At 41.2% G+C, this 27,043-nt stretch overlaps 1 protein-coding gene across 5 annotated transcripts; it reads right to left on the bottom strand.

The window, feature by feature from the left end:
- Positions 1–33: 33 nt before the first annotated feature.
- Positions 34–18,590, bottom strand: C20H5orf47 (chromosome 20 C5orf47 homolog). 5 transcript variants are annotated; one of them, XR_009731710.1, is made up of 5 exons: positions 17,460–17,479; positions 7,609–7,697; positions 5,768–5,867; positions 3,810–3,848; positions 34–220 (listed from the first exon to the last, which is right to left on the bottom strand). XR_009731710.1 is itself a non-coding variant. In XM_061393241.1 (5 exons), the coding sequence occupies exons 1-4, from the start codon at positions 17,466–17,468 to the stop codon at positions 3,829–3,831; spliced, it is 396 nt and encodes a 131-aa protein (XP_061249225.1). In that variant the 5' UTR covers positions 17,469–17,726; the 3' UTR covers positions 34–220; positions 3,810–3,828. The 5 variants fall into 5 exon arrangements, 2 of the variants coding, with proteins under 2 accessions (XP_061249225.1, XP_061249226.1); XR_009731709.1 differs by lacking the exon at positions 17,460–17,479 and adding an exon at positions 16,979–17,022; XR_009731711.1 differs by lacking the exon at positions 17,460–17,479 and adding an exon at positions 16,740–16,758.
- Between the last annotated feature and the right edge of the window lie 8,453 nt (positions 18,591–27,043).

Below are 27,043 nucleotides of genomic sequence, written 5' to 3'. Positions count from 1 at the left end.
GAATAAGTATTAATTCTCAAAATAATACCTGTATGCATATAACAACATTTAAAATTTTTATTAATTTTCAAAGAAACACTAATTGATAAAAAGCGTAGTTTCTTCTGCTCAACTGTTAAAGTTCTAATTCCAACAAACCATATAATTATGACAAGTTAAAATTCCATCTTTAAACTCTTCATAATCTTCTTTGGTAAACAGATCCAGAAATAGGTTAAACCTAAATAAAAGATGACAAAATTGAATTCTTGTTAATATAAAATGTCGTAATTAGTAGTTACTGAAAAATTGTAACGTTTCTAATACAGCAAAGCAACAGTTAGCCACTCCCTGCACTTATTGTTTTGATAGCTTTTACCTTCTCTACGTGGGCTAATTTGCTCAGCAGTGTCCAACTCTCTGCAACCCCATGGACTGCAGTCTTCCAGGCTCCTTTCTGTCCATGGGGCTAACCCAGCAGGAATACTGGAGTGGGTATTCTCACCAAGGGATCTTCCCGACCTAGGGATCAAACCCAGGTCTCCTGCATTGCAGGCAGATTCTTTACCATCTGAGCCACCAGGGAAGCCCCCTTTTCTAGTTGACCATAAAAAGCTTCTGATGGGCTCAACTCATATTTTCTTCCCCTCCCCAGTTCCTGTCAATACCCTTGGTGACTTCAACAGTCCCAATTATAAGAACTGTGCCACAAAACACTATACCACAGGCCTTTATCACCAGGCCACTCCAGCCACTCACAAGCAAAGTCATTGCAAGGATGGCCACTGTCAACACTTGGAATTTTTGCTTTACTTCTAAGTGTTGGAACTCTGAACAGCATTTCATACCCCTATACTGTCACTGAACAAGGTCAATGCCCTCCTTGGAACTCAGCCCCTTTGAGATCAGTCCCTCAATCTCCTGCAAGCTTCATTTGTATCCCCTCTCTCAATCATTTCTCTCATCACTCCTAATTATGCCCCTAGGATCCCTCTTCGAGAGCCTGAGACTTCCTCTTCATCCTAGGCACTGCCCGACACTGTGTTCTCAGTCCTCTCCTCTCCCTCCACCCCCACAATGAGGTTTCATCTGCACCTACTGCCAGAACCGCATACACTTATTGCAGTGTGGTATCACATGGGCTCCGACACTTCCAAATGCTTACAGTTTTCACCTGAGTACCTACTGCTTGAAATCCTACATGCCAAAATAAAACTAAGTAGGTTCATAAAACCAACTCTTTCAATTTATTTCTTACCTACTCATTGTCAAACCTTAGTATCATCTACATATTTCCCTACATCTAGTCATCTGTGTCCTCTCCACTTTTCAAGTGCATTTTACTTTTCCCTTGGTCTGCTATTACAATCCCTAGATTTTCTTTTTCACCTTCTGTCTTGCCTCCATTCCACGTTTTCACAAAATGACATCAGATTCTTTTTAAAATGCACACCTGATTAACCCACTGCTTTGAAATGTCCTATACTGACAATGTACAAGATATCTGCATAATTTCTTATTATCTTTCCATAAAACACTTACTAATTATAAAAGGAAGAACAGTAACTGTGTATAGTAGAGTTCTGGACATCTTAACCAACAGATCAAAGTTAACATCCTCAACAAGAGATAAATGAAAACCTCATCACTCCTGATGTGAAGTTCTGAGAAGAAAGTAACATTATTTATATAATGTACCAACCAAAAATGCAAAATGTGAATCAAATCAGGAGAATTATCAGCAAGTCCAGACGGATAGACTGAAAAATAATTGGCCTACACTCTTCAAAACTGTCAATATCATACAAGACAAAGAAAGACTGAAGAGTTGTTACAGATAAAGAATACTAATCTGCCTGCAGTTCAGGAGACCTGGGTTTGATTCCTGGGTTGAGAAGATCCCCTGGAGAAGGGAATGGCTACGCACTCCAAGAAACTTATGGACAGAGCAGTCTAATGGGCTATAGTCCATGGGGTTGCAAAGAGTTGGACACAACTGAGTGACTAATACATTACATTAAAGAGACATTACAATTAATATGATACATGACCTTTGATTCAGATCTTCTGTAACAAAAAAATCCCATTAAGGACATTAATGGCACAAGAAAAAATTGGAATACAGACTATAGATTTTATAAAAATTTTATATCAGTGTTAAATGCTCTGAATTTGATATTTCTAGTGTGGTTGTAAAAATAAAGATATCCTGGCTCTTAGGATATACACACTAAAGTATTAAGGGGCAAGGCTTTACACACATACACAGAGAAAGAGGAATGGGGAGCAGGATAATGACAAAGCACATGTGGCAAGATGTAAAAACTGGTGAACCCAAGCAAAGTGTATTCTGAAGGTCTTTGCATTCTTCTTGCAATTTGTATATACGTTTGAAATCATTTAGAATAAATCTTTTAGAATTCATTAAGAAAACATTCCATGTTTCTTCATTGCCTACTGAATTAAGTACAGATCCTTGGCCAAGTATCCAGGTGAGTCCATTTGAAACAAAGTTTCAGTATACTGTATACCCTTCTTTACTATGACTACTTTCAATAAGTTTAATAAAACTGTACATTTATAAACACTTTCTTGGACTCCATGAATTTGCTGATGTCCATATACTCCCTTCCCCCACATTCTCACTTACAAAAGTCTAATTTCTCTTCACCAAAGCCCATCTTACTTACTTTTTATACTACTTCCCAAACCCTACCAAACTGGGTGTAACCTATCCCTAAGAATTAAGAGTCCAGACGATAAGTAAACCAGGGCACAACTGGGAAAAAAAAAAAAAAACACTAAGGGGGATGACATGATCAGTTTAAGCCATGTAGCATTTAAAGTAAATGTAGAACAACCTAAATAAATTCAGAGGTACTTGACCAGCGGTCAGAAGTGAAATAGATATTTAAGGGTCATACACCCAGAAAGAGTAATTGAGCCACAAAACAGGTGAATTATCTCAGAATATGTATGTAAAGAGAGAATGTGCGTGCTTAGTCACTTCAGTCATGTTCAGCTCTGTGCAACCCCAGATGGATAGACTGAAAAATAATTGGCCTGCACTCTTCAAAATTGTCAATATCATAAAAGACAAAGAAAGACTGAAGAGCTATTACAGATTAAAGAATACTAATCTGCCTGCAGTACCAGAGACCTGGGTTCCATTCCTGGGACTGTAGACCACCAGGCTCCTCTCTCCATGGGATTCTCCAGGCAAGAACGCTGGAGTGGGTTTCTGTGCCGTTCTCCAGGAGATCTTCCTGACCCGGGACTGAGCCTGTGTCTCTTATGCCTCCCGCACTGGCAAGCAGGTTCTTTACCGCTGCCTAGTGCCACCCGAGAAGCCCATGAAGAGAGAAGAGGACCAACAGTTACTCCAAGGGCAGCATTTGTTATTAGATGGAAGCAAAAAGGACAAGTAAAAGATACACAGAAAATATAGTCAGAAAGGTAGAAAGAGAACCATGACACAGTCTTTAATGTCATAAGTAAGAAAAAAAATTTGAAGGAATAGTAGTAAGATAACATTAAATGTGACAGCATGTTCAAAAATAAAAGAGAACTAAGCAGATACATGAACAAAAATAAAAAACAAAAAAAGTTGGACCATGGTGAGAGCAGTTTCAATAGCACTGTGAATATGAGGCCTGAATGAAGCTTATTAAATTTCAATCAACATTTAATGAATGCCTTCTAGGTGTCAAACACTGGTTTTAAAAAAGAAAACAGGTTGGAATTAGGCAACTAAAGGTTGGAGATGGTAGAATGTAAAAGGCGAAGGGAAAAGTCTATACCTTTTAATTTTTATCTAAGTGTATTCTTACCAGAAGATGACAAGAAGATTCATTTTGTATCTTTTGAATCTAGGAACAAGATAAAGTATAAGGAAAATTCAAGTTGGTCTCTGGCACTGGTTTTTCCTTAATAAACATATATTAAGGAATAAGAATTATAATACATTTAAAAATATAATTATTAGCTTCTATAATCTTATTTAAAATTGTAATAAAATAATGAATTATACAGATACTTTTCATTTATAACATGCAGCTTCTGGAAAACACAGCATATCAATTTAAGTTGCTAAATAATCTTTACAAGATCATTAAATCATCTGATGTTTAGTTGAGGGCCTATTGTTGTTTAGACCCTCAGTCATGTCTGACTCCTTTGTGACCCCATGGACTGTAGCCCACTGATCATGGGATTATCCAGACAAGAAATACTGGAGTGAGTTGCCATTTCCTTCTCCAGGAGATCTTCCCAACCTAGGGATCAAACCCACGTCTCCTGCTTGGCAGGTGGATTCTTTACCACTGAGCCACCTGGGCTCAGAAGGCCTACTGCTGAGGCACAAAAGAATTTAACGAGTTCAAGGTAATGGCCAGAGCAAAATTAGATGTAATCTAGTGTATTTATTAGAGTAACTGGATCTGGATTAACAGAACAATGTCGATATTTTTGCACATTTCTCTGCCTATACAAGCATCCTTGTCACCTAAGAAACCACTGACAGCTTTTTCCTAATTCCCTCTCCTGCCTCATTCTCTTTTTTAACTGGATAAGCAAAGCAAAGCAGAGTATCAGTAATGTGAACATTAGTATAAATACCATTATTGCAAACAATTCATGCTATTATGAATGCAATATTACAAGAACAGTAATGAGTCTCCAGTGTTATATTGCTTACAACATTCTGTTTTAATTATTATCTTATGAAAATACTTTTCACAAAATCAAATTCTGCAGATTTACAGACTGTCAAAATAAAAGTTGTCACTGAATAACTATACTAAAAACCTACAGAAACATTCAGCATGGTAATATATGTATTAGGACATGCATGTGAAGGAAAGAAAATCACTTATGATTAAGCAATTCATGTGGCATTGTTACATAAATTGTATCCAGCTTAACTGTTTGAGAATCCAGAACTTCCAATTACTTTAATAAACATACTAGATTACATCTAATTTTGCTTTGACCACAACATCAACTGATGTAGTTTTAAATATGGTTTAAATTATGAATTGTTTTCCAGGAATGAAATAATGACATCAAGGCTATAACTCAAGGGAAGAGTTTGCTAAATGCATTAAATTGGACTGCAGCATCATGAAAACGAAGTGACTGTATGAAGTAACACAGAATGTACACTATAATATAGTTAAAATGCTTTTCTCCATCTATATGGATGAGTTTTGTGACCCGGCTTTCCTGGAGGCTCAGACAGTAAAGAATCCATCTGCAATGCAGGATACCTGGGTTTGATCTCTGAGTTGGGAAGATCCCCTGGAAAAGGGAAGATCCCCTGGAGAAGGGAAGATCACCTGGAGGAGGACATGGATACCCACTCCAGTATTCTGACCTGGAGAATTCCATGGACAGAGGAGCCTGGCAGGCTACAGTCCATGGAGTATCGAAGAGTTGGACAAGACTGAACAACTTTCACTCACTTACTCGCTCATTCAAATTCAGATTTAACAAAAATATTTCAGATTTAAGAGACAAGCATGTTTCCTTGGCTCAGGAAGCTCAGTCAACATTCACTTTCTGCACTCCTCCACACATAGCTACACCTGCGGTCTATTCTACACTCAGTGCTTTACAATGCTCTGTACTTTTAATTATGATGAACAGTGATACAATGGTAGCCTCGAATCTACAGTGCTATGCACTGAATGTGACAATGAGGAAAACTACTGATCTAATGTGATCCAAGAGAAATAAAGTATTAGAGAAGCCAGCTCTCTTTAATACAATGAAAATTGTGTTTACTTACTTTCTCTAGACAACTGTTGGCATTTCAGCCTAAGTCTGTATTTCTCATTTTCTTCAAGCATTTTTGAAATGATTTTGTACACTCCATTCCATACTAAAACCTTCAAAAGATAAGCACAGTTAAGGAACACTGAGCAGAGAATGTGGACTACAGTGTGATGCAGACAACTAGAAGTAAGTCAACCGTGATGACTGAAAGTCACTCAGTCATGTCCGACTCTTTGCAACCCCATGGACTATACAGTCCATGGAATTCTCTAGGCCAGAATACTGGAGTGGGTAGCCTTTCCCTTCTCCAGGGGATCTTCGCAACACAGGGATCGAACCCAGGTCTCCCGCATTGCAGGTGGATTCTTTATCAGCTGAGCCACAAGGGAAGCCCCAAGTCAACTGTGGTGCATGTCAATTTGATATCATTACAAAGCACTCAGAGATCTAAAAATTAAACAAAATTGCTTTCCCATATTCACTGAATTCTCTGGTATCTTTTTCTAACTTCTTAGTATTTCCTCTCTGTAGTATTTAAACTAACTGTCCTGGGGACTTCCCTGGTGGTCTAATGGTTAAGACTCCACAGGAGGTGGTTTGTTCCTTGGTTGGGGAACTAAGATCATACATGCTGCATGGCATAGCCAAAAAATTAAAAATAAATAATTGGGGAAATTTATAATAAATAAATAAACTTTCCTGGATGAAGGCAAGGTCTTTCAAAGGCAATGTCCAGTAAGTCCTATGGTTTCAACATACTCAATTTTGTTTTGAAAGGTAGTAAAAATAATAATTTCTATTCCTATGTATAAACCACTGGGCCATGATATGATTTTTTAGTGTATTTTATTATTCTAGTTAATACTTAAACATTTCTCCTAGGACATACCAAAGCAAACTTACCAGAGAGCATGAATATACTAGAATAGGAAGAATGGAGACCACAGAAGCAAACAGAGAAATCTAGGCTCAAATTCCAGCTTAACCACTTAACCAGTTGCTTAATATCAGGCAAGCGTTTTAATCTCATCTAGGAGTAACTTCATACATTGGATTATTAGAAATCATGAAAAATATACATACAGCATTTACACCTAGTGTCTGGCCCACAGTAGTTATAGGTAAACATTGGCTATTGTCCAAGAGGAATTGGTTCTTGGAAGAAAAACTTCTCAGTATACTGGGAAGATTAAATGCTCATTCAAAATACACTTGCTGAAAGAGTCAGTCACTTTGAATGCTATTCTATACCATATATGGATTAGAAATCAAAAAAACTTAAAACTCAGAAATAATATAATTTATGTGTCATTATCAACTAATGATTTCTTTAAAATGAAGTGTAAAACATACGGTGGTAAACAAAGATTAGTAGAATAACTGATCTTGAATATGTTTAAAACACTGAAGTCACCATGACATGTGGACAACTAGACAAGAAAAGGGTTCAGCATAAAGGTCCTTGCTTGTCAGATTTCCTGCTAGAAACAATGTATATCCCTTGTCCTTAAAAGAGCACTGTGACAACAACATAGATACCTTGTACTTTCCTGTGAAATCCATGTTATATTCTATAGAATATGTATTTTCATGCTTTGAAAAAGCTCACAGTTATACTTTGGTTAAAATATATTTTATATCTTCAAACACAGGAAGAGATATTCTTCATGGTTAATAAATATTTTCAAACCCAGTTTCATTTCTGATCATTAATTCTAGTTTTCTCATTTCATTAAACTTAATTTTTCAAAAGATGGAACTATTTTCAATGTCTTGAGTTTCTTCACACATTTGTATTTAAACAGGTTAATCTAAAATTCAAAATATCACTCATTCCCCTGTGCAAAAATATACCTTTTTGTTCTTCTTCTTCATTATTTTGGAAGTTTCACTCAAAGGTATGGGGAAGTCAAACTCTTTAGCTAAATTCTTCTGGGTTAAACCTAATTTTTAAAAAAACAGAGAGAGAGAAACAAGGTAAAATATCAAGTCAGCACATACTTTACAGAATTCACTATCCCGATAATTAACAACTATAAATGTCTCAAGCTTTCTTTGGGGATTTTTACACTTGTTGATATATTTCAGATGACTAGATAATAGCAGTTTACCAATTAACTAATACTATACTGGAAAAAAATAAAACAAGAAAACTAAGGGTAAACTATCTAATGGTGCCTAGATCTCCCTCCCTTTCCAACTTGAAAGGTGAGCCCCAGAAGGGTTAGCAACAGAGTAAACAAATACCAGAAAACCACACCTTGCCCTAGGTGTGCTCTCTCTCTCTCTCACACACACACACACACCAGTGAGGCAAATATCTACCTGCTTTCAAAACTCAGCTCATAGGTTTCTACAGCCTCTCCCCTCAAACACCCACAGCCCTTGCTTCCAGAAACACTTTGCTCAAGATACTCAGCACAGTAGCATATGTTTATAGTTTCCTTCACCATGCTGTGACCTTCTGGTGGGGCAGTGTCCCTGTGTGTAGCATTCATCTATCTATCCTACCAGACACACAGTAGGTTCTAATAAAGGTCTGTCAGAGTTATAAGCTTCCGGACTCTACTCAATAAACCATACTGCCTTCCCAAATATTAACCGTGAGAAGAAAGCCTAAGGGTTTGCGTATCCAAAGACAAAATCAAAGCACAATGAGCATGTGTTCCCTGAAAGTGCTTATGTTTGTTCTTTTGCCTGCAACACCCTGTATGTACCCCAACATTTCCCCGCTGTATTCCTGCCAGACCACCGCTCTCTACTTGGCCTTCTTCGACTCATCCAGTATTTAGCTTTCCAGGGGCAGAGAGCCTTCTCTGATTTCACAAAGCACCCTATGCTCAGTTACCACAGGATTTATCATGCTGTTTGCTTGAGAAATGTGTTCTATTCATTAGAAGTCCAGCAGTATAGAAATTAGATACACAATCAATACTCCATTTGTTGAGTGAAACAGAGTATGTTCTAAACTGGCATGCCCCATTTGTGAGGAACAGACCACTGATCCTGAGCCAGGCACAGATACAGCACTAATGAATATGAACTCACATGAAAAGAAACTCATTCCCTTTTGAATTCTTTTCCAATCTTCTGATTATATCAAGGAGAAAGTCAGAGTTTGGAACTGGTATGTCATTTAAACTTTTCTAAGACTTGCTCATCTCTCTTTATGACTGCAGCAACTTCCAGAAGACAACCTATTTGGCTAGAATTTAATAATATTGTTTTTCCTTTATTAGATTCTTTTTAGTTAATTTCTATTTATGGAAAATGATACATGCTTTCCACTGAGGTAATGATGTAAACTGTTCTAAAAAGAAATTCAGTTGAGAGGGAAAAATGCACCTATTTAAATAAATATATTAAGTAAATTATAGTACAGATGTACAGATATAACAGGAAAATAACAAGTTTGGGAAACTCTGCTCTTCATATACCCACATGTATCCTTCCCTCTAAGCGCCTACATCCTTTGGAATACTGTACTTGTCTCTTTTCCAAACATTTTCTGTTTGTAAGCCTTACCTAACCTAGATATATATACTCCTTGAGGTCAAGATAGGCACCCTCATATCTATCTGTATTAGTTAGAAATATAAAATATGTCAAGGAGCATAGAGAAGAGAAAAAGAAAAAAAGGCAAAATCATTTCTTCTACTTATTTTGGGCACTTTACTGAGGCTATGGCTCCCCTGTATACCTAGATTTTATGCTTCAAATTTGAAGCTTCAACTTGTGCTTCAAATCTGTCTCTACTCTTTGAAAACACTCTGATCCAGTCTAAATATATTTTCCTCCTTCTCTAATTATTATCCATCACTGATCCTTATGGTACTTTGCTTACATGTTTTCCCCACCTATAATCCCCTATTATCTCAGGAACATGTGTAAATCTCACAGAGCCACATCCACCACCAAGAAACTTTCCTTAATTCCTTCATCCCCCAATTATTCACCACCTCCACAGCATTTATTTGTACCTCCACAATAGCATTCATCACCCTCTACTATATATAAGTGAAAGTCAGTTGGGTCTGACTCTTTGAGACTCCATGGACTATAGAGTCCATGGAATTCTCCAGGCCAGAACACTGGAATGGGTAGCCTTTCCCTTTTCTAGGGGATCTTCCCAACCCAGGCATCGAACCCAGGTCTCCCCCACTGCAGGCAGATTCTTTACCAGCTGAGCTACCAGGGAAGCTCTACTATATAAAAATTATGCTTGTATCTCCCAAGTTCTGGATAATATAGAACCAGCTTGACTTATGAGTCTTGCCCGAAACATTAAGAAGAGTTACTGACTTGCCAGCCCCTGGATTTCTAAGAGGCTTCCCAAGTGGCACAGTGGTAAAAAAACCCACCTGCCAGTGCAGGAGACAGGAGACACGGTTTGATTCCTGTGTCAGGAAGATCCCCTGGAGGAGGAAATGGCAACCCACTCCAGAACTCTTGCCTGGAAAATTCCATGGACAGAGGAGCCGGGCAGGCTACAGTCCATGGGGTCGCAAAGAGTGGGACATGACTGAGCACACATGCCCGGATTTCTAAACTACAATACGTCTCACACACAGCTTATACTGGAGAAGGCAATGGCAACCCACTCCAGTACTCTTGCCTGGAGAATCCCATGGACAGAGGAGCCTGGTGGGCTGCTGTTCATAGGGTCGCAGAGTCGGATATGACTGAAGTGACTTAGCATGCGTGCATGCATTGGAGAAGGCAATGGCAACCCACTCCAGTACGCTTGCCTGGAGAATCCCATGGACAGAGGAGCCTGGTGGGCTGTCATCTGTGGGGTTGCACAGAGTCGGACACGACTGAAGCAACTTAGGAGCAGTAACAGCTTATAAGCTTATCTTCCAGAAGTATATGTGTGTGTGTGTTAGTCGCTCAGTCATGTCCAACTCTTTGAGACCCCATGGACTCAAAGACTCCCACCAGGCTCCTCTGACCATGGAATTCTCCAGGCAAGAATACCAGAGAGGGTAGACATTCTCATCTCTAGGGGCTCTTCCTGACCCAGGGATCAAACTCAGGTCTCCCCCATTGCATGCAGATTCTTTACCATCTGAGCCACAGGGAAGCCTATGTGTTTCTGATAACTCGACTCCACCATTCAAAAATCTTCAGTAATCATAAAATGAGTCTCCAAGGCATTCCACAATGTGGTACAAAATTTATTTCTCACTCATTCAATAAATATTTAGTGTCCAGACCCTGGGACAATCACCCTCTCTTTCCCCAAGCTACTTCTGCTGAGTGTGCCAACATTACTGGCATGTTACTCTCTCTGCCAAACCCTGTGCTATGCATTTTGCACGCATTACTTCACTTAATCTTCACAGTAACTCATTGAGGTAGGAACTATTATCCTGATTTTATAGAAAAAGAAACTGAACATCAGAACAGTTAACTAACTTAGCTAATATTACACTGCTAGTAAATGAGAGAACCAAGATTATGGCTTTCTGACTTCAAAGTCAATGCTCTTGAAGATACCTACCAACCCACTCACAATTTCTCCATTCATATACCTTGATTTCTTCTTTGTCTCCATTTTCCTGAACTATCAAAGACCTTCCAAGATGTCTCTCTCACAGCACTGATGCCTGCTAGCTTGTATTTCCATTATTCATGTAAAAGTCCCTTGAGAGTAAAACATTTGCCTGAGTCCTCTGTGTCACTAGCACCTAACCTAGTGTCTACAATATGGCAGATGTTAAATAAATGTTACTGAATAAAGCATTTACCTTTGTTCCTTGCAGAGAGCCAGGCCTAAGTATTCAATGAATGCACACTTAATGTTAATATTAAAGACACCCAAGAATGAGTAAGACTTAAAACACTTAAGCACTCTCTGGCTTGACTGAAATATAAGTCTACCTCCTTCCCTTGATACTACTCTTGGTTTCAAAAGCACAGCAGAGTGGTCACCAAAGTTAGTGGCTTGATCATCGCCTCAGCTGCACAGCACGGAAACTTCAGACTTGGCCTTTTCCCTCTTCCAGCCAGGCATCAATCCTGCTCACTCCCCCTCCACTGCTACTGTCTTCGTTCAGGCCTTTTATACTTCCTTTTATCACCGCCTCAAAACTGGTCTCTGGCTTCCAATCTCTCCCACTCTCACTCACTCCCAGTTATCTTTCCCCCAGCTCTGACCATGTCATTCCTGCCACAAAGGAACAGCAAAAAATTTCAAAATTTCAGAACCAAACTTCAAAACAAAACCGAATTATCGTCATCTCCTACTCCAGCAGGGCAGCCAACTAGAGGAAAGCTATTCTAGCTCAGCACAAAGTTAAAAAAGCAGAGGGTTGGTTCCACAATCTGAGCTCTTTGCCATCCTGTCGTTTCTACCTAACTTATGTGGGGATCTCCAGTACTCATTCATGCATCCTTTCCCTTCTCCCATGAGTTTCTTCATCTGTTTTTCAATATTCTTCATTTCTAATCTACTACCTTACTGCTGGACTATTGTTTTTCTCTTTGATCTGCTGGTGCTAATGCAATACTGGATCCATTTTATTCTTTCCTCTCTTCCTGCTCTCTCCTTTTTAAAGTTGAAGAGCTCACCACTACCACCATACTCGTAATTTCTAGAATGAGTCTTTTGTCTGTTTCTATTATTCAAAGGAACTGGAAACCTAATGCTAAAATGTCTTACACTATTCCTAATTTTTTAGATCACCAGTTCAGGGGCCAAAAAATAAAACTCCAAAACAAAAAACCTGAGCACCTTTTAACAACGGGACCTTTGGAGGGATATGAAGTCTAAAATAGTGCCCCTGATGAAGAATCTCTGAAGGTTTCCCACCACAGCTGATTCTCAGGAGTCAATCAAGTTACATACAGTACAGTTTTATACTTCTAAATTATCAAAATTAATTTAGGTAAATTAAATTAGCAAAGTAAAATTAAGTCCTGAAAAAGGATAGCAAACAAATTATTCATGTATTTTTCAACTTGGGCTTTATTCTTGCCTGCCTTCAACTCTCCTCTAAACAGCATGAAATAAGTAAACCTGTTCCTACTATTTCTCTTGTTCAAAACCTTTCAGTGCAGAACTTCTGGTAGCTACAGTGAATAGCAGGGGTAGGGGAGAGAGAGACAGGGTACAGTAATAAACATGCCAAAATTTCTCCTCAAAAAACTTGACAAGGATTCTTCACAAAACCATACCCCCAGCATTACTTGAAGAGAGAGAATGCTGAAAATACAAAATTAATATAAGTAAAATGAGAAAAAGCATTAAATCACAGCACTACGATCCTATTTGCTTAAACCTCACCCTAAGCAAGGCTTTGTGGCCAACAATGAAGAGAAAGGAGGGACACTAGAAGAGGTGCCTGCAAGAGAGCTGGAGCAAACAGATGAAATGCACCCTAAATCTCAAAATACTATTACAGAAGATAACCAGGCAGATCACAGCACAGACTACAGGAAAGAATTTCAATGTGTGATTTAAAAGGCCAGACACCACATAAAGGACCAAAAGCCTGCAATTTAATGGAACTGATTTGGTTAAAGCAGCAAGCATGAATTTAAAGGAAGAAACACAACTTAAAAGGCCAGTCCTCTCTCTTGGCTTTTGGAGAAAAAGAACCAGAAGCAGAGTTCATGAACTGGGTCACAAAATAAACATCAATAACATTCATAAAGTGGAGACATTACAAACAACATTCTGATCACAATGCAATAAAACTAGAGCTTACTAGGAGAAAAGAAAGAAAGAAAAAAAGAATAAGTCCTGGAAACTTTTAAAATCAAATCTATTAAGCAACTCTAGAGTGAAAGTGGTAATACAAACTGAAATTACAAAAATGAAAAATTTTTTAAGTGACAATAAAAACATTATATATTAGAATCTATGGGATTTAAAGCAGTAATTAATTCCTGTCAAATAGGAAGTCTGGTTGTGGCTAAGTCATGTCCAGTTCTTACAACCCCATAGACTGTAGCCTGCCGGGCTCCTCTGTCCATGGGATTCTCCAGGCAAGAATACTGGAGTGGGTTGCCATTTCCTTCTCCAAGGGATCTTCCCAACCCAGGAATTGAACCTGGGTCTCCTGCATTGCACACAGATTCTTTATCAACTGAACTATGAGGGAAGCCCATTTATTAGAATCTATGGGATTTAAAGTAGTTAGAAAGAAAATTCAGGTGATAAATACTTTTATTGACAAAAAGGAAGGAAAAATTAAATTTTTTGCTCAAAACAAAAGCATAAGGACAAAGTAAACCAAGAGAAAGTACACATAAGGAAATAATGAAGTTTTATCTTTATTGTTTATCTTTATTATTGAGAAAGAAATTAGAAAAATAAAACACCTAATTAACAAATCAAAATCCTCTGTTTTAAAAAATTAACAAAATAAAACACTGGTGAACTTGATCAAGAAAAAAAAAAAACATATACATCAAAAAATGAAAAGGGGGAACTAACCATTGAAACACAAATAATTTTTAAAAATCAAAAGACGCTACTGAGCAGACCTCTATGCAAAGAAATAAAACAACGAAAGCAATAATCTCCTAGAAAAATACAGATTAGCAAAATTGGCCCAATCCAATTAGAAAATGTAAAGGGACTAATTTCCATAGAAGTTACAGAGAAAATTATTAAGGAATTATCCCATAAAAACTAGACCTAGATGTTTTCACAAAAGAATTCTACCAAATCTTCAAATACCAAATATTCTCAGTGCTCTATAAACTATTCCAGAGCATTGAAAATAAAGGGAAAGTTCCTAATTCCTTTTATGAACTAAGTTTAACTATGATACCTAAACCAAATGAAATAAAGAAAGAAAAACTGTCTCAAATTCCAAAACAAAAATCCTAAACAAATTATTAGCAAACAGAATCCAACATCATATTAAGAAAAAAAATACATTATAACCAAGTGGGATTTATTTCAGGAAGACAAAGTTCGTTCAATCTTATGAAATCTATTATCACATACCATATTAATAAGTCTAAGGAAAAAATATTATCTCCAAAAATCTAAGAAAGTCTTCGACAAAATTCAACATTCATTCCTGGTAAAAACAATGAAGAAAATAAAAACTGAAGAATACATTTTAATGTTTTAAACATACAGGCCTTAGTCTTAAAGACAAGACTTCATTTAATGGGGAAAAACTAGAGGCATTTCCCCTAAGACCAGGAACAAGACAAGGATGCTCACTATCCCTACTACTATTCAACATTCTATTCATGGTATCAGCCAGAGCAATTAAACAATAATAATTTAATAATCAACTGCAGGCATAAAAATAGGTTAAAAATAAAGCTATATCTATTTACAAATAATATAATAGCATACCCAGAAAATCATTAAGCATTAATGACAAAACTAATTCAAATAATAAAAGAATTCAGTGAAGTACTTGGATCAAAAATTAACATACAAAAATCCACAGGCTCTGGCCTGGAAAATCCCATGGATGGAGGAGTCTGGTAGGCTGCAGTCCATGGAGTCGCTAGGAGTCGGACACAACTGAGCGACTTCACTTTCACTTTTCACTTTCATGCATTGGAGAAGGAAATGGCAACCCACTCCAGTGTTCTTGCCTGGAGAATCCCAGGGACAGGGGAGCCTGGTGGGCTACCATCTATGGGGTCGTACAGAGTCCGACACGACTGAAGCGACTTAGCAGCAGCAGCAGCAAGGACTTCCCTGGTGGTACAGTGGATAGGAATCCACCTGCCAATGCAGGGGACACAGGTTTGACCCTTGATCCGGGAAGGTTCCACATGCTAAGCCCACAACTCCTGAAGCCTGAGTGCCTAGAGCCTGTGCTCCACAAGAGAAGCCGCCACAACGAGAAGCCCATACACTGCAAAGAAGAGTCCTCTCCACTCTCTGCAACTAGTGAAAGCCTGTGTGTAGCAACCGAAAAATTAAAAATCAATTAAAATCAATAGGTTACTTGAAAGAAGCAAATCACAAAAGTGCCCGTACTGCATGATTTCATATATACAAAATGCCCGGAATAGGTAAATCTGTGGAGACAGTAAATAGTTGAGTGCTCGCTTGGGGCTGGGGTTAGGTGCAGTGAGAAGAAATGGTGAGTGACAGTAAAGGGTACAGGGTTTGTTTGGGGGGAGGTAATAAAAATGTTCTAAATTGATTGTGATGATGGTAGCACAACACTATTTTAAAAAATCACTGAATTACAGACTTTAAATGAGCAAACTCAGTCTACTGTGAATTATATCTCAATAAACTATTAATTTTTTTAAGTACAGCTAGAGGGATGGGCTGTCAAAAGAGAGGCAGGACTTTTTGAGGTGATGTGCATGTTCTAGATTCTGACTATGGTGGTATACTACCCAGTGTATAACTCTCAACTCTCCTCAAACTTTTTGTTTTTTAATCAAGAGGCCTAATATACACAAACAACATTCAGAGGACATTATGGAAGAGGAAATCACATTCACGACCGAATATAAGATCAAATACCTAGGAAAAAATTTAACAAGATATATGAAAAACCTAAAGAAGAAAAAACGTTCGAATATAAAACACTCCTGAAGGACACAAAGTGAAGAGTAAGTTGCCCAATCACGTCTGATTCTTTGTAACCCCATGGACTATAGAGGCCATAGAATAATCCAGGCCAGCATACCGGAGAGGGTAGCCTTTCCCTTCTCCAGGGGATCTTCCCAACCCAGGGGTCGAATCCAGGTCTCCTGCATTGCAGGCAGATTCATTACCAGCTGAACCACAAGGTAAGCCCAAGAATACAGGAGTGGGTAGGCTTTCCCTTCTCCAAGGGATCTCCCCGACCCAGGAATCCAACCCAGGTCTCCTGCTTTTCAGGCAGATTCTTTACCAACTGAGCTATGAGGGAAGTCAGGTAGAATGAAAATACAAAGACATCCTCTCCTCTGCTTTCAAGGAGTAAGAGACAGCATTTTAAAGGTGTCGGTTCTCCTTCGGCTAACTCATAAATTCAATGAGTCCTAAAAGGAATACGGACACTTAGGCCAAGGCCCCCATCATCCTGAGAGACACTAGGAGCTCCTTCCAATAGCCTCCCCTCTCGGATTCGGATCTCAGGCTTATCTCAAATGACCTTCATTGCACTTCTGCGGCTTCTCGGGGCAATCCCGAAGCGCAGTTCGGACTCGTCTCTTCGTCCCCAGACCGACAGGAGGGCTGTCCATGGCGAGTGGCCCACTGCCTGTGGTCTAACGGCCGCTAAGCAAAGCGACTAACCCGGAGCCGCCCACGGAGGGGCGGTGGGGGTGTGGCGGCGGCGGTGGGGGTGTGGCGGCGGCGGTGGGGGTGTGGCGGCGGGGGAGAGACTGAGAAGCCGACCGTTCAACTGACTCGAGCCCCTGGTAAGATGGCTGCTGAGACGGATGGAGAGGTCAGCTGACCCGCTGGCCCCGCCCGCCCAGCCAGCCGCTCTGCCGCCTCGCGCCGCCGGCATGCGCCTGCTCGGCTCGCTCGAGGAGGGCGCGGGGGAGGAGGCCGCGAGGGCCCCGGACCGGAAGCCAAGGGGCAGCTCCCCAGCACCTGGACTCCCTGGCGCTGCCGCCCGCGGCTTCTCCTGGCTGTGGCCGTGCTTGAGCCCGGCGTTCTTCGGGCCCTGAGCCCTGCGGCCGCCCAGCGCAAGGACGCCGCCACACTGGTGCGAGCCGAAGCGGGTCACGTAGACGAAGCGCGCCCGGTCCCGCTCCAGCTCCCGGCCTACCGCTGCCATCTCTGCCTTCGTCTCGCCTCAGGGTCCTCAGAGACCAGCCCTGCGAGTCTGGGGGTCGGACCACTGGGTGTATGAAGGAGGGGGAGCAGACCTGTTGGAACGGACCACTGTGTGTGCGGGGGTGGGGGGTGGTGTGAAGCGCTAGATCACTGTGCACCACACAGGAGAGGAGAGGCGAGCTTCGGAGCAGGACCCTGTTGAGTGACGGCACGTGGGTTGCGGAGGGATCAGGGAAGAGGAAGGGAGTGAAGAGAGACCAGAGAGCCTGGTCACTGGATGGGTAGCGGGAAAAGGGACGTTTGGAGCACTGTGCTGGGACAGGGGCCCAGGAGGGTCTTTGGTTGGGGGGGTGATGGTATACCGCTCATCTGAAAAGTGGTGTTAAGAGTTTGGAGACCACATCACTTGGGAGTGGGGAGCAGACCAGGCAGAGCGGACTTCTCTGAGGAAAAGAACTGAATCAAAAGTAGGGTTGGGGAAAGGAAAGTTACTAAATCAATGGGGCACCCCTCCCCGTGGTCTGGTGTCGGGCAGATTTCAGAGTGAGGAGCTAGCCCTGGACTTAACTGGTCTGGACTGTCAGCCAGATGAAGATGGGAGTCTTGGGGGAAGGGTGGAGCGGGGAGAGAATACTCTTTGATGCCAAAGGATTCTAGTGTGACCTTGGTCTGGCATGTGTTCTACTGGGCCATGAGCTTCAAGAGACCCTGTGCAGAGAGGTGATGGGCCTGAGGTCAGCATCTTAACTCAGGTAGTCCTGAGGCCCATCAGGGTTTAGCTTCTTCTGACCAGCTGGGTTATTTAGGCAAGCCACTTTCCCCATCTGAGCTTCTGGTTTCCTCAGATGTAACTCAGGAAATCTGGTAAAGATATACCAAAATAAGGCATACTAAGCACCTGGCACATAGTAAGAGGTAATTCCTTTAGATATAACGTTCAGTTCACATTTATTGCGGACATTTATTGGGACTTCCCTGGTGGCCCAGATGTTAAAGCATCTGCCTACGATGCGGGAGACCCGGGTTAATCCCTGGGTCGGGAAGATCCCCTGGAGAAGGAAATGACAACCCACTCCAGTATTCTTGCCTGGAAAATCCCATGAACAGAGGAGCCTGGTAGGCTACATTCCATGGGGTCGCAGAGAGTCAAACACAACTGAGCAACTTCACTTTCTTTCTTTCACATTTATTGAGTACATACCCTCTGAAGTATCAGTTCAGTCGTCAGTTGTGTCCTATCTTTGAGACCCCATGGACTGCAGCACACCAGGCATCCCTGTCCATCACCAAGTCCCAGAGCTTGCTCAAACTCCTGTCCATCGAGTCGGTGATGCCATCCAAACCATCTCATCATCTATCGTCGTCTTCTCCTCCTGCCTTCAATCTTTCCCAGCATCAGAGTCTTTTCCAAGGAGTCAGTTCTTCACATCAAGTGGCCACAGTATTGGAGTTTAAGCTTTAGCAAAAGTCCGTCCAATGAATATTCAGGACTGATTTCCTTTAGGATGGATCTCCTTGCAGTCCAAGGGACTCTCAAGAGTCTTCTCCAACACCACAATTCAAAATCATCAATTCTTTGGCGCTCAGCTTTCTTTATAGTCCAATTCTCACATCCGTACATGATTACTGGAAAAATCATACCTTTGACTAGATGGAACTTTGTTGGCAAAGTAACGTCTCTGCTTTTAATGTGCTGTCTAGGTTGGTCATAGCTTTTCTTCCAAGGAGCAAGCATCTTTTAGTTTCATGGATGCAAGCACCATCTGCAGTGATTTTGGAGCCCAAGAAAATAAAGTCTGTTACTGTTTCCATTGTTTTCCCATCTATTTGCCATGACGTCATGAGACCAGATGCCATGATCTTAGTTTTCTGAATGTTGAGTTTTAAGCCAACTTTTTCACTCTCCTGTTTCACTTTCATCGAGGCTCTTTAGTTCTTCTTCACTTTCTGCCATAAATGTGGTGTCATCTGCATATCTGAGGTTATTGATATCTCTCCAGACAATCTTGATTCCAGCTTGTGTTTCTTCCAGCCCAGCATTTCTCATGATGTACTCTGCATATAAGTTAAATAAGCAGGGAGACAATATACAGCCTTGTCGTACTCCTTTCCTGATTTGGAACCAGTCTGTTATTCCATGTCCAGTTCTAACTGTTGCCTCTTGACCTGCATACCGATTTCTAAGGAAGCAAGTCAGGTGGTCTGGTATTCCCATCTCTTTCAGAATTTTCCAGTTTGTTGTGATCCACACAGTCAAAGGCTTTGGCATAGTCAATAAGCAGAAGTAGATGTTTTTCTGGAACTCTCTTGCTTTTTCAGTGATCTAATGGGTGTTGGCAATTTGATCTCTGGTTCCTCTGTCTTTTCTAAATTCAGCTTGAATCTGGAAGTTCACGGTTCACATACTGTTGAAGCCTGGCTTGGAGAACTTTGGGCATTACCTTGCTAGTGTGTGAGATGAGTGCAATTGTGCAGTAGTTTGAGCATTCTTTGGCATTGCCTTTCTTTGGGATTAGAATGAAAACTGGCCTTTTTCAGTCCTGTGGCCACTGCTGAGTTTTCCAAATTTGCTGGCATATTGAGTGCAGCACTTTCACAGCATCATCTTTTAGGATTTGAAATAGCTCACCTGGAATTCCATCACCTCCACTAGCTTTGTTCATAGTGATGCTTCCTGAGGCCCCCTTGACTTTGCGTTCCAGGTTGTCTGTCTCTAGGTGAGTGATCACACCATCGTGGTTATCTGGGTCATGAAGATCCTTTTTGTATGGTTCTTCTGAGTAGTCTTGCCACCTCTTCTTAATATCTTCTGCTTCTGTTGAGTCCATACCATTTCTGTCCTTTATTGTGCCCATCTTTGCATGAAAAATTCCCTTGGTATCTTATTTTCTTGAAGAGATCTCTAGTCTTTCCCATTTTATTGTTTTCCTGTATTTCTTTGCATTGATCACTGAGGAAGTCTTTCTTATCTCTCCTTGCTATTCTTTGGAACTCTGCATTCAAATAGGTATATCTTTCCTTTTCTCCTTTGCTTTTCACTTCTCTTCTTTTCAAGCTATTTGTAAGGCCTCCTCAGACACCATTTTGCCTTTTTGCATTTCTTTTTCTTGGGGATGGTCTTGATCCTTGCCTCCTGTACAATGTCACAAACCTCCATCCATAGTTCTTCAGGCACTCTGTCTATCAGATTTAATCCTTTGAAACTATTTGTCACTTCCACTGTATAATCATAAGAGATTTGATTTAGGTCATACTTGAATGTTCTAGGGGTTTCCCTACTTTTCTTCAGTTTAAGAAGAAAATGGTCTACTGGAGAAGGGAATGGCAAATCACTTTAGTATTCTCGCCTTGAGAACCCCATAAGCAATATGAAAAGGCAAAAAGATAGGAGACTAAAAGATGAACTCCCCAGGTCAGTAGGTGCCCAATATGCTACTGTAGATCAGTAGAGAAATAACTCCAGGAAGAATGAAGAGATGGAGCCAAAGCAAAAACAACACCCAGTTGTGGATGTGACTGGTGATGGAAGTAAAGTCCAATGCTGTAAAGAGCAATATTGCATAAGAACCGGGAATGTTAGGTCTATGAATTAAGGCAAATTGGAAGTGGTCAAACAGGAGATGGCAAGAGTGAACATTGACATTTTAGGAATCAGTGAACTAAAATGGACTGGAATGGGTGAATTTAACTCAGATGACCATTAAATCTATTACTGTGGGCAAGAATCCCTTAGAAGAAATGGAGTAACCATCATAGTCAACAAAAGAGTCCAAAATGCAGTACTTGGATGCAATCTCAAAAACAACAAAATGATCTCTGTTCGTTTCCAAGGCAAACCATTCAGTATCACAGTAATCCAAGTCTATGCCCCAGCCAGCAATGCTGAAGAAGCTGAAGTTGAACTTGTAGGTTCTATGAAGACCTACAAGACCTTCTAGAGCTAACACCCAAGAAAAGATGTCCTCTTCATTATAGGGGACTGGAATGCAAAAGTAGGAAGTCAAGAAATACCTGAAGTAGCAGGCAAATTTGGCCTTGGAGTACAGAATAAAGCAGGGCAATGGCTCATAGAATTTTGCCAAGAGAATGCACTGGTCATAGCAAACACCCTCTTCCAACAACATAAGAGAAGACTCTACACATGGACATCACCCAATGGTCAACACTGAAATCAGATTGATTATATTCTTTGCAGCCAAAGATGGAGAAGCTCTATACAGTCAGCAAAATCAAGACTGGGAGATGACTGTGGCTCAGATCATGAACTCCTTATTGCCAAATTCAGACTTATATTGAATAAAGTAGGGAAAACCACTAGACCATTCAAGTGAAGTGAAGTGAAGTTGCTCAGTCGTGTCCGACTCTTTGCAACCCCATGGACTGTAGCCTACTACGCTCCGCTGTCCATGGGATTTTCCAGGCAAGAGTACTGGAGTGGGTTGCCATTTCCTTTTCCAGAGGATCTTCCTGACCCAGGCATAGAACCCAGGTCTCCCGCACTGTAGGCAGATGCTTTACCCTCTGAGCCACCAGGGAAGTCCATTCAGGTATGACCTAAATCAAATCCTCTTATGTATACATGATAATAATTAATTTAAACTTTAAAAATAGCTTTACCATGAATCATCTCTTTAAATCCATGCAGCATTTTACAGCAGAGGAATGCGGGGGTGGGGGGGGTCCAAAATGTAGAGTGACTTCCCCAAAGTAAGAGACAGAGACATATACAATTTAACTTTTAAAAACTGATTTATAAATATGTACAGAAAAAATCACCAGTCATCAGTAGATAAAATAGATAGATCTATAATCTATAGATTTTCACATAGTGAATACACCTACATAATATCCACTGAGGTTCAGAAATGATGCACAGCAGAAACACTTCTTATCCTTACCCAGTCCCAGTAAGGACTTCTTTCTTGACTTCAGACAGCATCAATTAGGTTTGCCCATTGTGTTTGACTTCTTTCACTCGTTATGTTTATGAGATACAAGTTATTGCATAAGTTTATATGTCATTTTAATATACTATCATTGATTCATTCATTCCACTGTCGATGGACATTTGGTTGTTTCCAATTTAGGGTCATCATCAATTGTGCTGCTGGGAACATTATATATTGATATATATATAGTAGAATATATGTTATAGGATATATCTTAGTGTGGAATTGCTTAGTGTATTCATATGTTCAGCTTTAGCAGCTACTGACAGAGAGGAATCTGAAGTGGTTGTACCAATTTTCACTCCCACCAGCCAAGTTTGAGAATTCCAGTTGCTCCACATGTTCATCATCCCTTGGGGTTGTCTATTTCATTTTAGCCATTCTAATGGATGTGTGTATTAGGACTCTGCAGAGGCAGAACCAATAGGGTGTGCATGTACATGTGTGTATGTGTGCAGACAAGTCCAAAATCTTCACGACAGGTCAACAGGCTGGAGACCCAGGGAATAGTTGATGCTGTAGTTCAAGCCTGAAGGCCATCTGCTAACAGAATCCTCCATTCTTCAAGAAAATTCATTCTTTTTCTATTTTTTCTATTAAGGCTTTCAACCGAGGCAATAATGAGTACCATCCATATTATGGAGAGTAATCTGTTTTACTCCAAATCTACTGGTTTAAAGAACTTCCCAGGTGGTGCTAGTGGTAAAGAACGTGCCTGCCAATGCAGAAGACATTAAGAGATGCGGGTTGGATCCTTAGGTCAGGAAGACCCCTGGAGGAGGGCATGGCAACCTTGCATTCCAGTATTCTTGCCTAGAGAATCCCATGGACAGAGGAGCCTGAAGGGCTTCAGTCCACAGGTCACAAAGGGTCCGACACAACTGAAGCAACTTATCATGCACTGGTTTAAATGTTGATCTCATCTAAAAAAATACCTTCACAGACACATCCAGAATGTTTGACCAAATATCTGGGTACTGTGGACTAGGCAAGTTGAGACATAAAATGAACCATTACAATGTGATATTGCTTTCTTGTAATTTGCATTTCCCTAAAGATGTATGAAGCTGAGCTTATTGGCCCTTTGGGTATTATCTTTTGCATTTTAGTTTCTTGTCTATTTCTATATGGGGTTCTCATTCTCATTCGGGAGAAGGCAATGGCACCCCACTCCAGTACTGTTGCCCAGAGAATCCCATGGATGGAGAGGCCTGGTGGGCTGCAGTCCATGGGGTCGCTAAGAGTCAACATGACTGAGCAACTTCGCTTTCACTTTCCACTTTCATGCATTGGAGAAGGAAATGGCAACCCACTCCAGTGTTCTTGCCTGGAGAATCCCATGGACGGAGAAGCCTGGTAGGCTGCAGTACATGGGGTCGCACAGAGTCGGACACGACTGAAGCGACTTAGCAGCAGCATTCTCATTCATTAAGAGGAGTTCCTTATATATTCCATATATGTACTATTTGTTAGTTGTGTGTATCGGAGAAGGCAATGGCACCCCACTCCAGTACTCTTGCCTGACAAATCCCATGGACGGAGGAGCCTGGTAGGCTGCAGTCCATGGGGTCACTAGGAGTCGGACACAACTGAGCGACTTCACTTTCACCTTTCACTTTCACGCACTGGAGAAGGAAATGGCAACCCACTCCAGTGTTCTTGCCTGGAGAATCCCAAGGACAGAGGAGCCTTGTGGGCTGCCGTCTATGGGGTCGCACAGAGTCAGACACGACTGAAGCAACTTAGCAGCAGCAGCAGCAGTTGTATGTATTGCAAATTTCCTTCTCTTCTGTGCTTCACCTTTTTATTCTCTTTGTATTATTTTCTTCCATAGAGAATTTACTTGTTTCTGGCATGCAGTTAAGGTAGGGGAAGTTCATCTTAATCCTATCAGGAATTGAATTTTCTATAGCTTGGCTTCAGTCTTTATACAGGTAAATGTATGTCTTGAAAGTGAAAGTGTTAGTTGCTCAGTCGTGTCTGACTCTTTGTGACCTCATGGACGATAGCCCCCTGGGCTCCTCTGTCTATGGAATTCTCCAGGCAAGAATACTGGAGTGGGTTGCCATTTCCTTCTCCAGGGGATCTTCCCAACCCACGGATCAAACGTGGGTCTCCTGCATTGCAGGCGGATTCTTTGCCATCTGAGCCACCAGGGAAGCCCCAAATGTATGTCTTATTTGGTCTTATTCTTTAGAATAAAGCTCTTCAGGTGTCCCAACTTAAAATCTAGTGCATTTACTAGGACCCTAGAGCTGACTGGCCCTGGACTCCAGATTTTATTCCTTTAGGCCATTAGACTGCCTGTAGTTCTGCTCAGCATCTTAGCCTCTAGGCTGCCACTCATAAACCAGCAACATCTGTTGCAGGAAAGCTATGCTGAATATGGAGTCGTTGCAGTGCTTTTTTGTCCCTGGAACCTTGGGTCCTCAAAATCTTAGCACCTCACTAGCTTCCCAATTCTTTTGAACAGATTTGTTTCCTTTTTTCATTCAGTGTTTGATCTTTTTCTTGGTGGAACAGGGAAGTCTGAAGTCACCGTGCCTTGTGAAGCTAACCACATGAAGCAGTCACGGAGCTCACGGTCACCGTCTCTGTCACCTGAGGCCTTCCCAGTGATCCGCTAGAGCTCAGCATGAGTGGACACTGATGAGACGACCAGCAGGATGACAGGAGTGCCGATGGGTGAAAGGGGTTTATACAGTCAGAACCTTCTCACCATTCAGCTCTCAGCCTACAGGCCCATTCTGAAAGAACCCACCCTGGGACCCTCTCTCCAAAGCAGTCCCTTTCCCCAGTCTCTGCCTTATACATGGTCTCTACCATTACCTGAAATTACCTTTTTCATATAGTGTTTACTTGTTTATTGAGTACCATACCCAAAATTGCTACACGACAATGAGAACCTTGGCCCCTTTCTTCCCGCATCGTGTTCTCAGGTGTGTAACAGTGCCTGCTGGGCACAGGCATTCCACATCCATTGGTTGTATTAATAAAGAATTCAGGCAGACCTTGGAGGTATTGTGGATTCGGTTCCAGACCAGACCACCGCAATAAGGCAAATACAGTGATAAAGTGAATCACATGAGTTTCCCAGCACATATGAAAGTTATGTTTACACTAAACTGTGGCTTATTAAGTATGCAATAGTCTTATATCTGAAAAAAAAATGTGCATTAAAAATACTGTCTGAGATTTTCTTTTTTTTTTTAATTTTATTTTATTTTTAAACTTTACATAATTGTATTAGTTTTGCCAAATCTCAACAAGTTTTAGTAGTAATATCAAAGATCACTGATCACCATAACAAACACAGTAGTCATGAAAAAGTTTTAAATATGACGAGAATTACCCAAATGTGACACAGAGACAGGAAGTGAGCTAACGCTGTTGGCAAAAAGGGCGTAGACAGACTTGTCTGAGCAGGGTTGCCACAGACCTTCGATTTGTAAAAAAACGCAATGTCTGTGAAGTGCAATGAAATGAATTGGAATACAATGACGTGCTTCTATAACCAAATGAATGGCCGGACAAATTATAAAACGACAAGAGCAGAAGGAATGAAAGGCAAAAAGTCCCGTGAGAACCATCTCTTTCACAAAAGACCTTTGCAAAGAGCACGTTTCCTCCTTTCCTGGCTTTTGCTCTTTCCCAGCCCCACCCCACTTGCATGCAGCTGCCTCTGTTTCTCCCGGAACTCACCTCCCTCAGAAAACCTCACCCTGCCCAAGAGGGGCTCATCCCTCTTTCTCTTCTTGTGTCTTTGATGTCCACCAGGCAGGTGATGGCCTTCTCTGCTCTGTCCACCTGATAGAGATGGTGGTGGTGGTGGGACTTGAGTCCTAAGAAGGAAGGTGGATTCCTTCCTTCCTGGGATTGGGAATGTCCCAATCCCAGTTGGGTCTCTCAGCACAGCAGTTTCTCTTTACTAAGTTACTTAGTGAAGATAAACCTTCATTTGCTGTGACTACATACAGGTCAAAACTCTGTGGAGGAGGTACTTCCCTGGCAGTGTAGTGGTTAAGACTGCACTTCCAGTGCAGGGAATGTGGGTTCAATCCCTGGCTGGGGAACTAAGATCCCAAGTGCCTCATGGCCAGGAAACAAAACTCAGTTGAGGAAAAGCTGGATGTTTCTCCTGCTAGCCTTAGAGGCCAGACCTCTAATTCTCTCCTGTTCACCATCACACCTTGTTGGCGCCATTTCAAAAGAAGCCATCCCTGATGTTATCCACTGGGTTTCCGAGGGCTGGCCCCAGATTTCCCCCATCAGTTCCGCTGGCTTTCTTTGACTTTAGTCTTCTGATAGCAGGTAGGGAGGGCATGCTGACTTATCCCACTGATTACGTAGGCACATATCCTCCGACATACAGCTAGTAGTCAGCCCTCTGTACCAGGGTGTTCGCCTCTGCCATTCCACTGCCATGAAGGCACCTTACAAAGTGCAGTCCCTGTCATGGGTCCTTGGGGAGCTGACTCTTGCTTGCATTTTCATCCTCAGCTCAGCTCTCCCTTGGCCTCCAGCCCTACCCAACCTCTGTCAGTTCCTCAAAGGCATTGAGTCTGATTTCTCTATGAGCCATTGCAAGCAGCGTTTGAACTGTTAAAATTCTCTTCTTCTTGCCTCA

The sequence above is a fragment of the Bos javanicus genome, chromosome 20 (assembly GCF_032452875.1).
Source record: "Bos javanicus breed banteng chromosome 20, ARS-OSU_banteng_1.0, whole genome shotgun sequence".
Classification (NCBI taxonomy): domain Eukaryota; kingdom Metazoa; phylum Chordata; class Mammalia; order Artiodactyla; family Bovidae; genus Bos; species Bos javanicus.
This window is presented reverse-complemented; position numbering and strand designations above follow the sequence as displayed.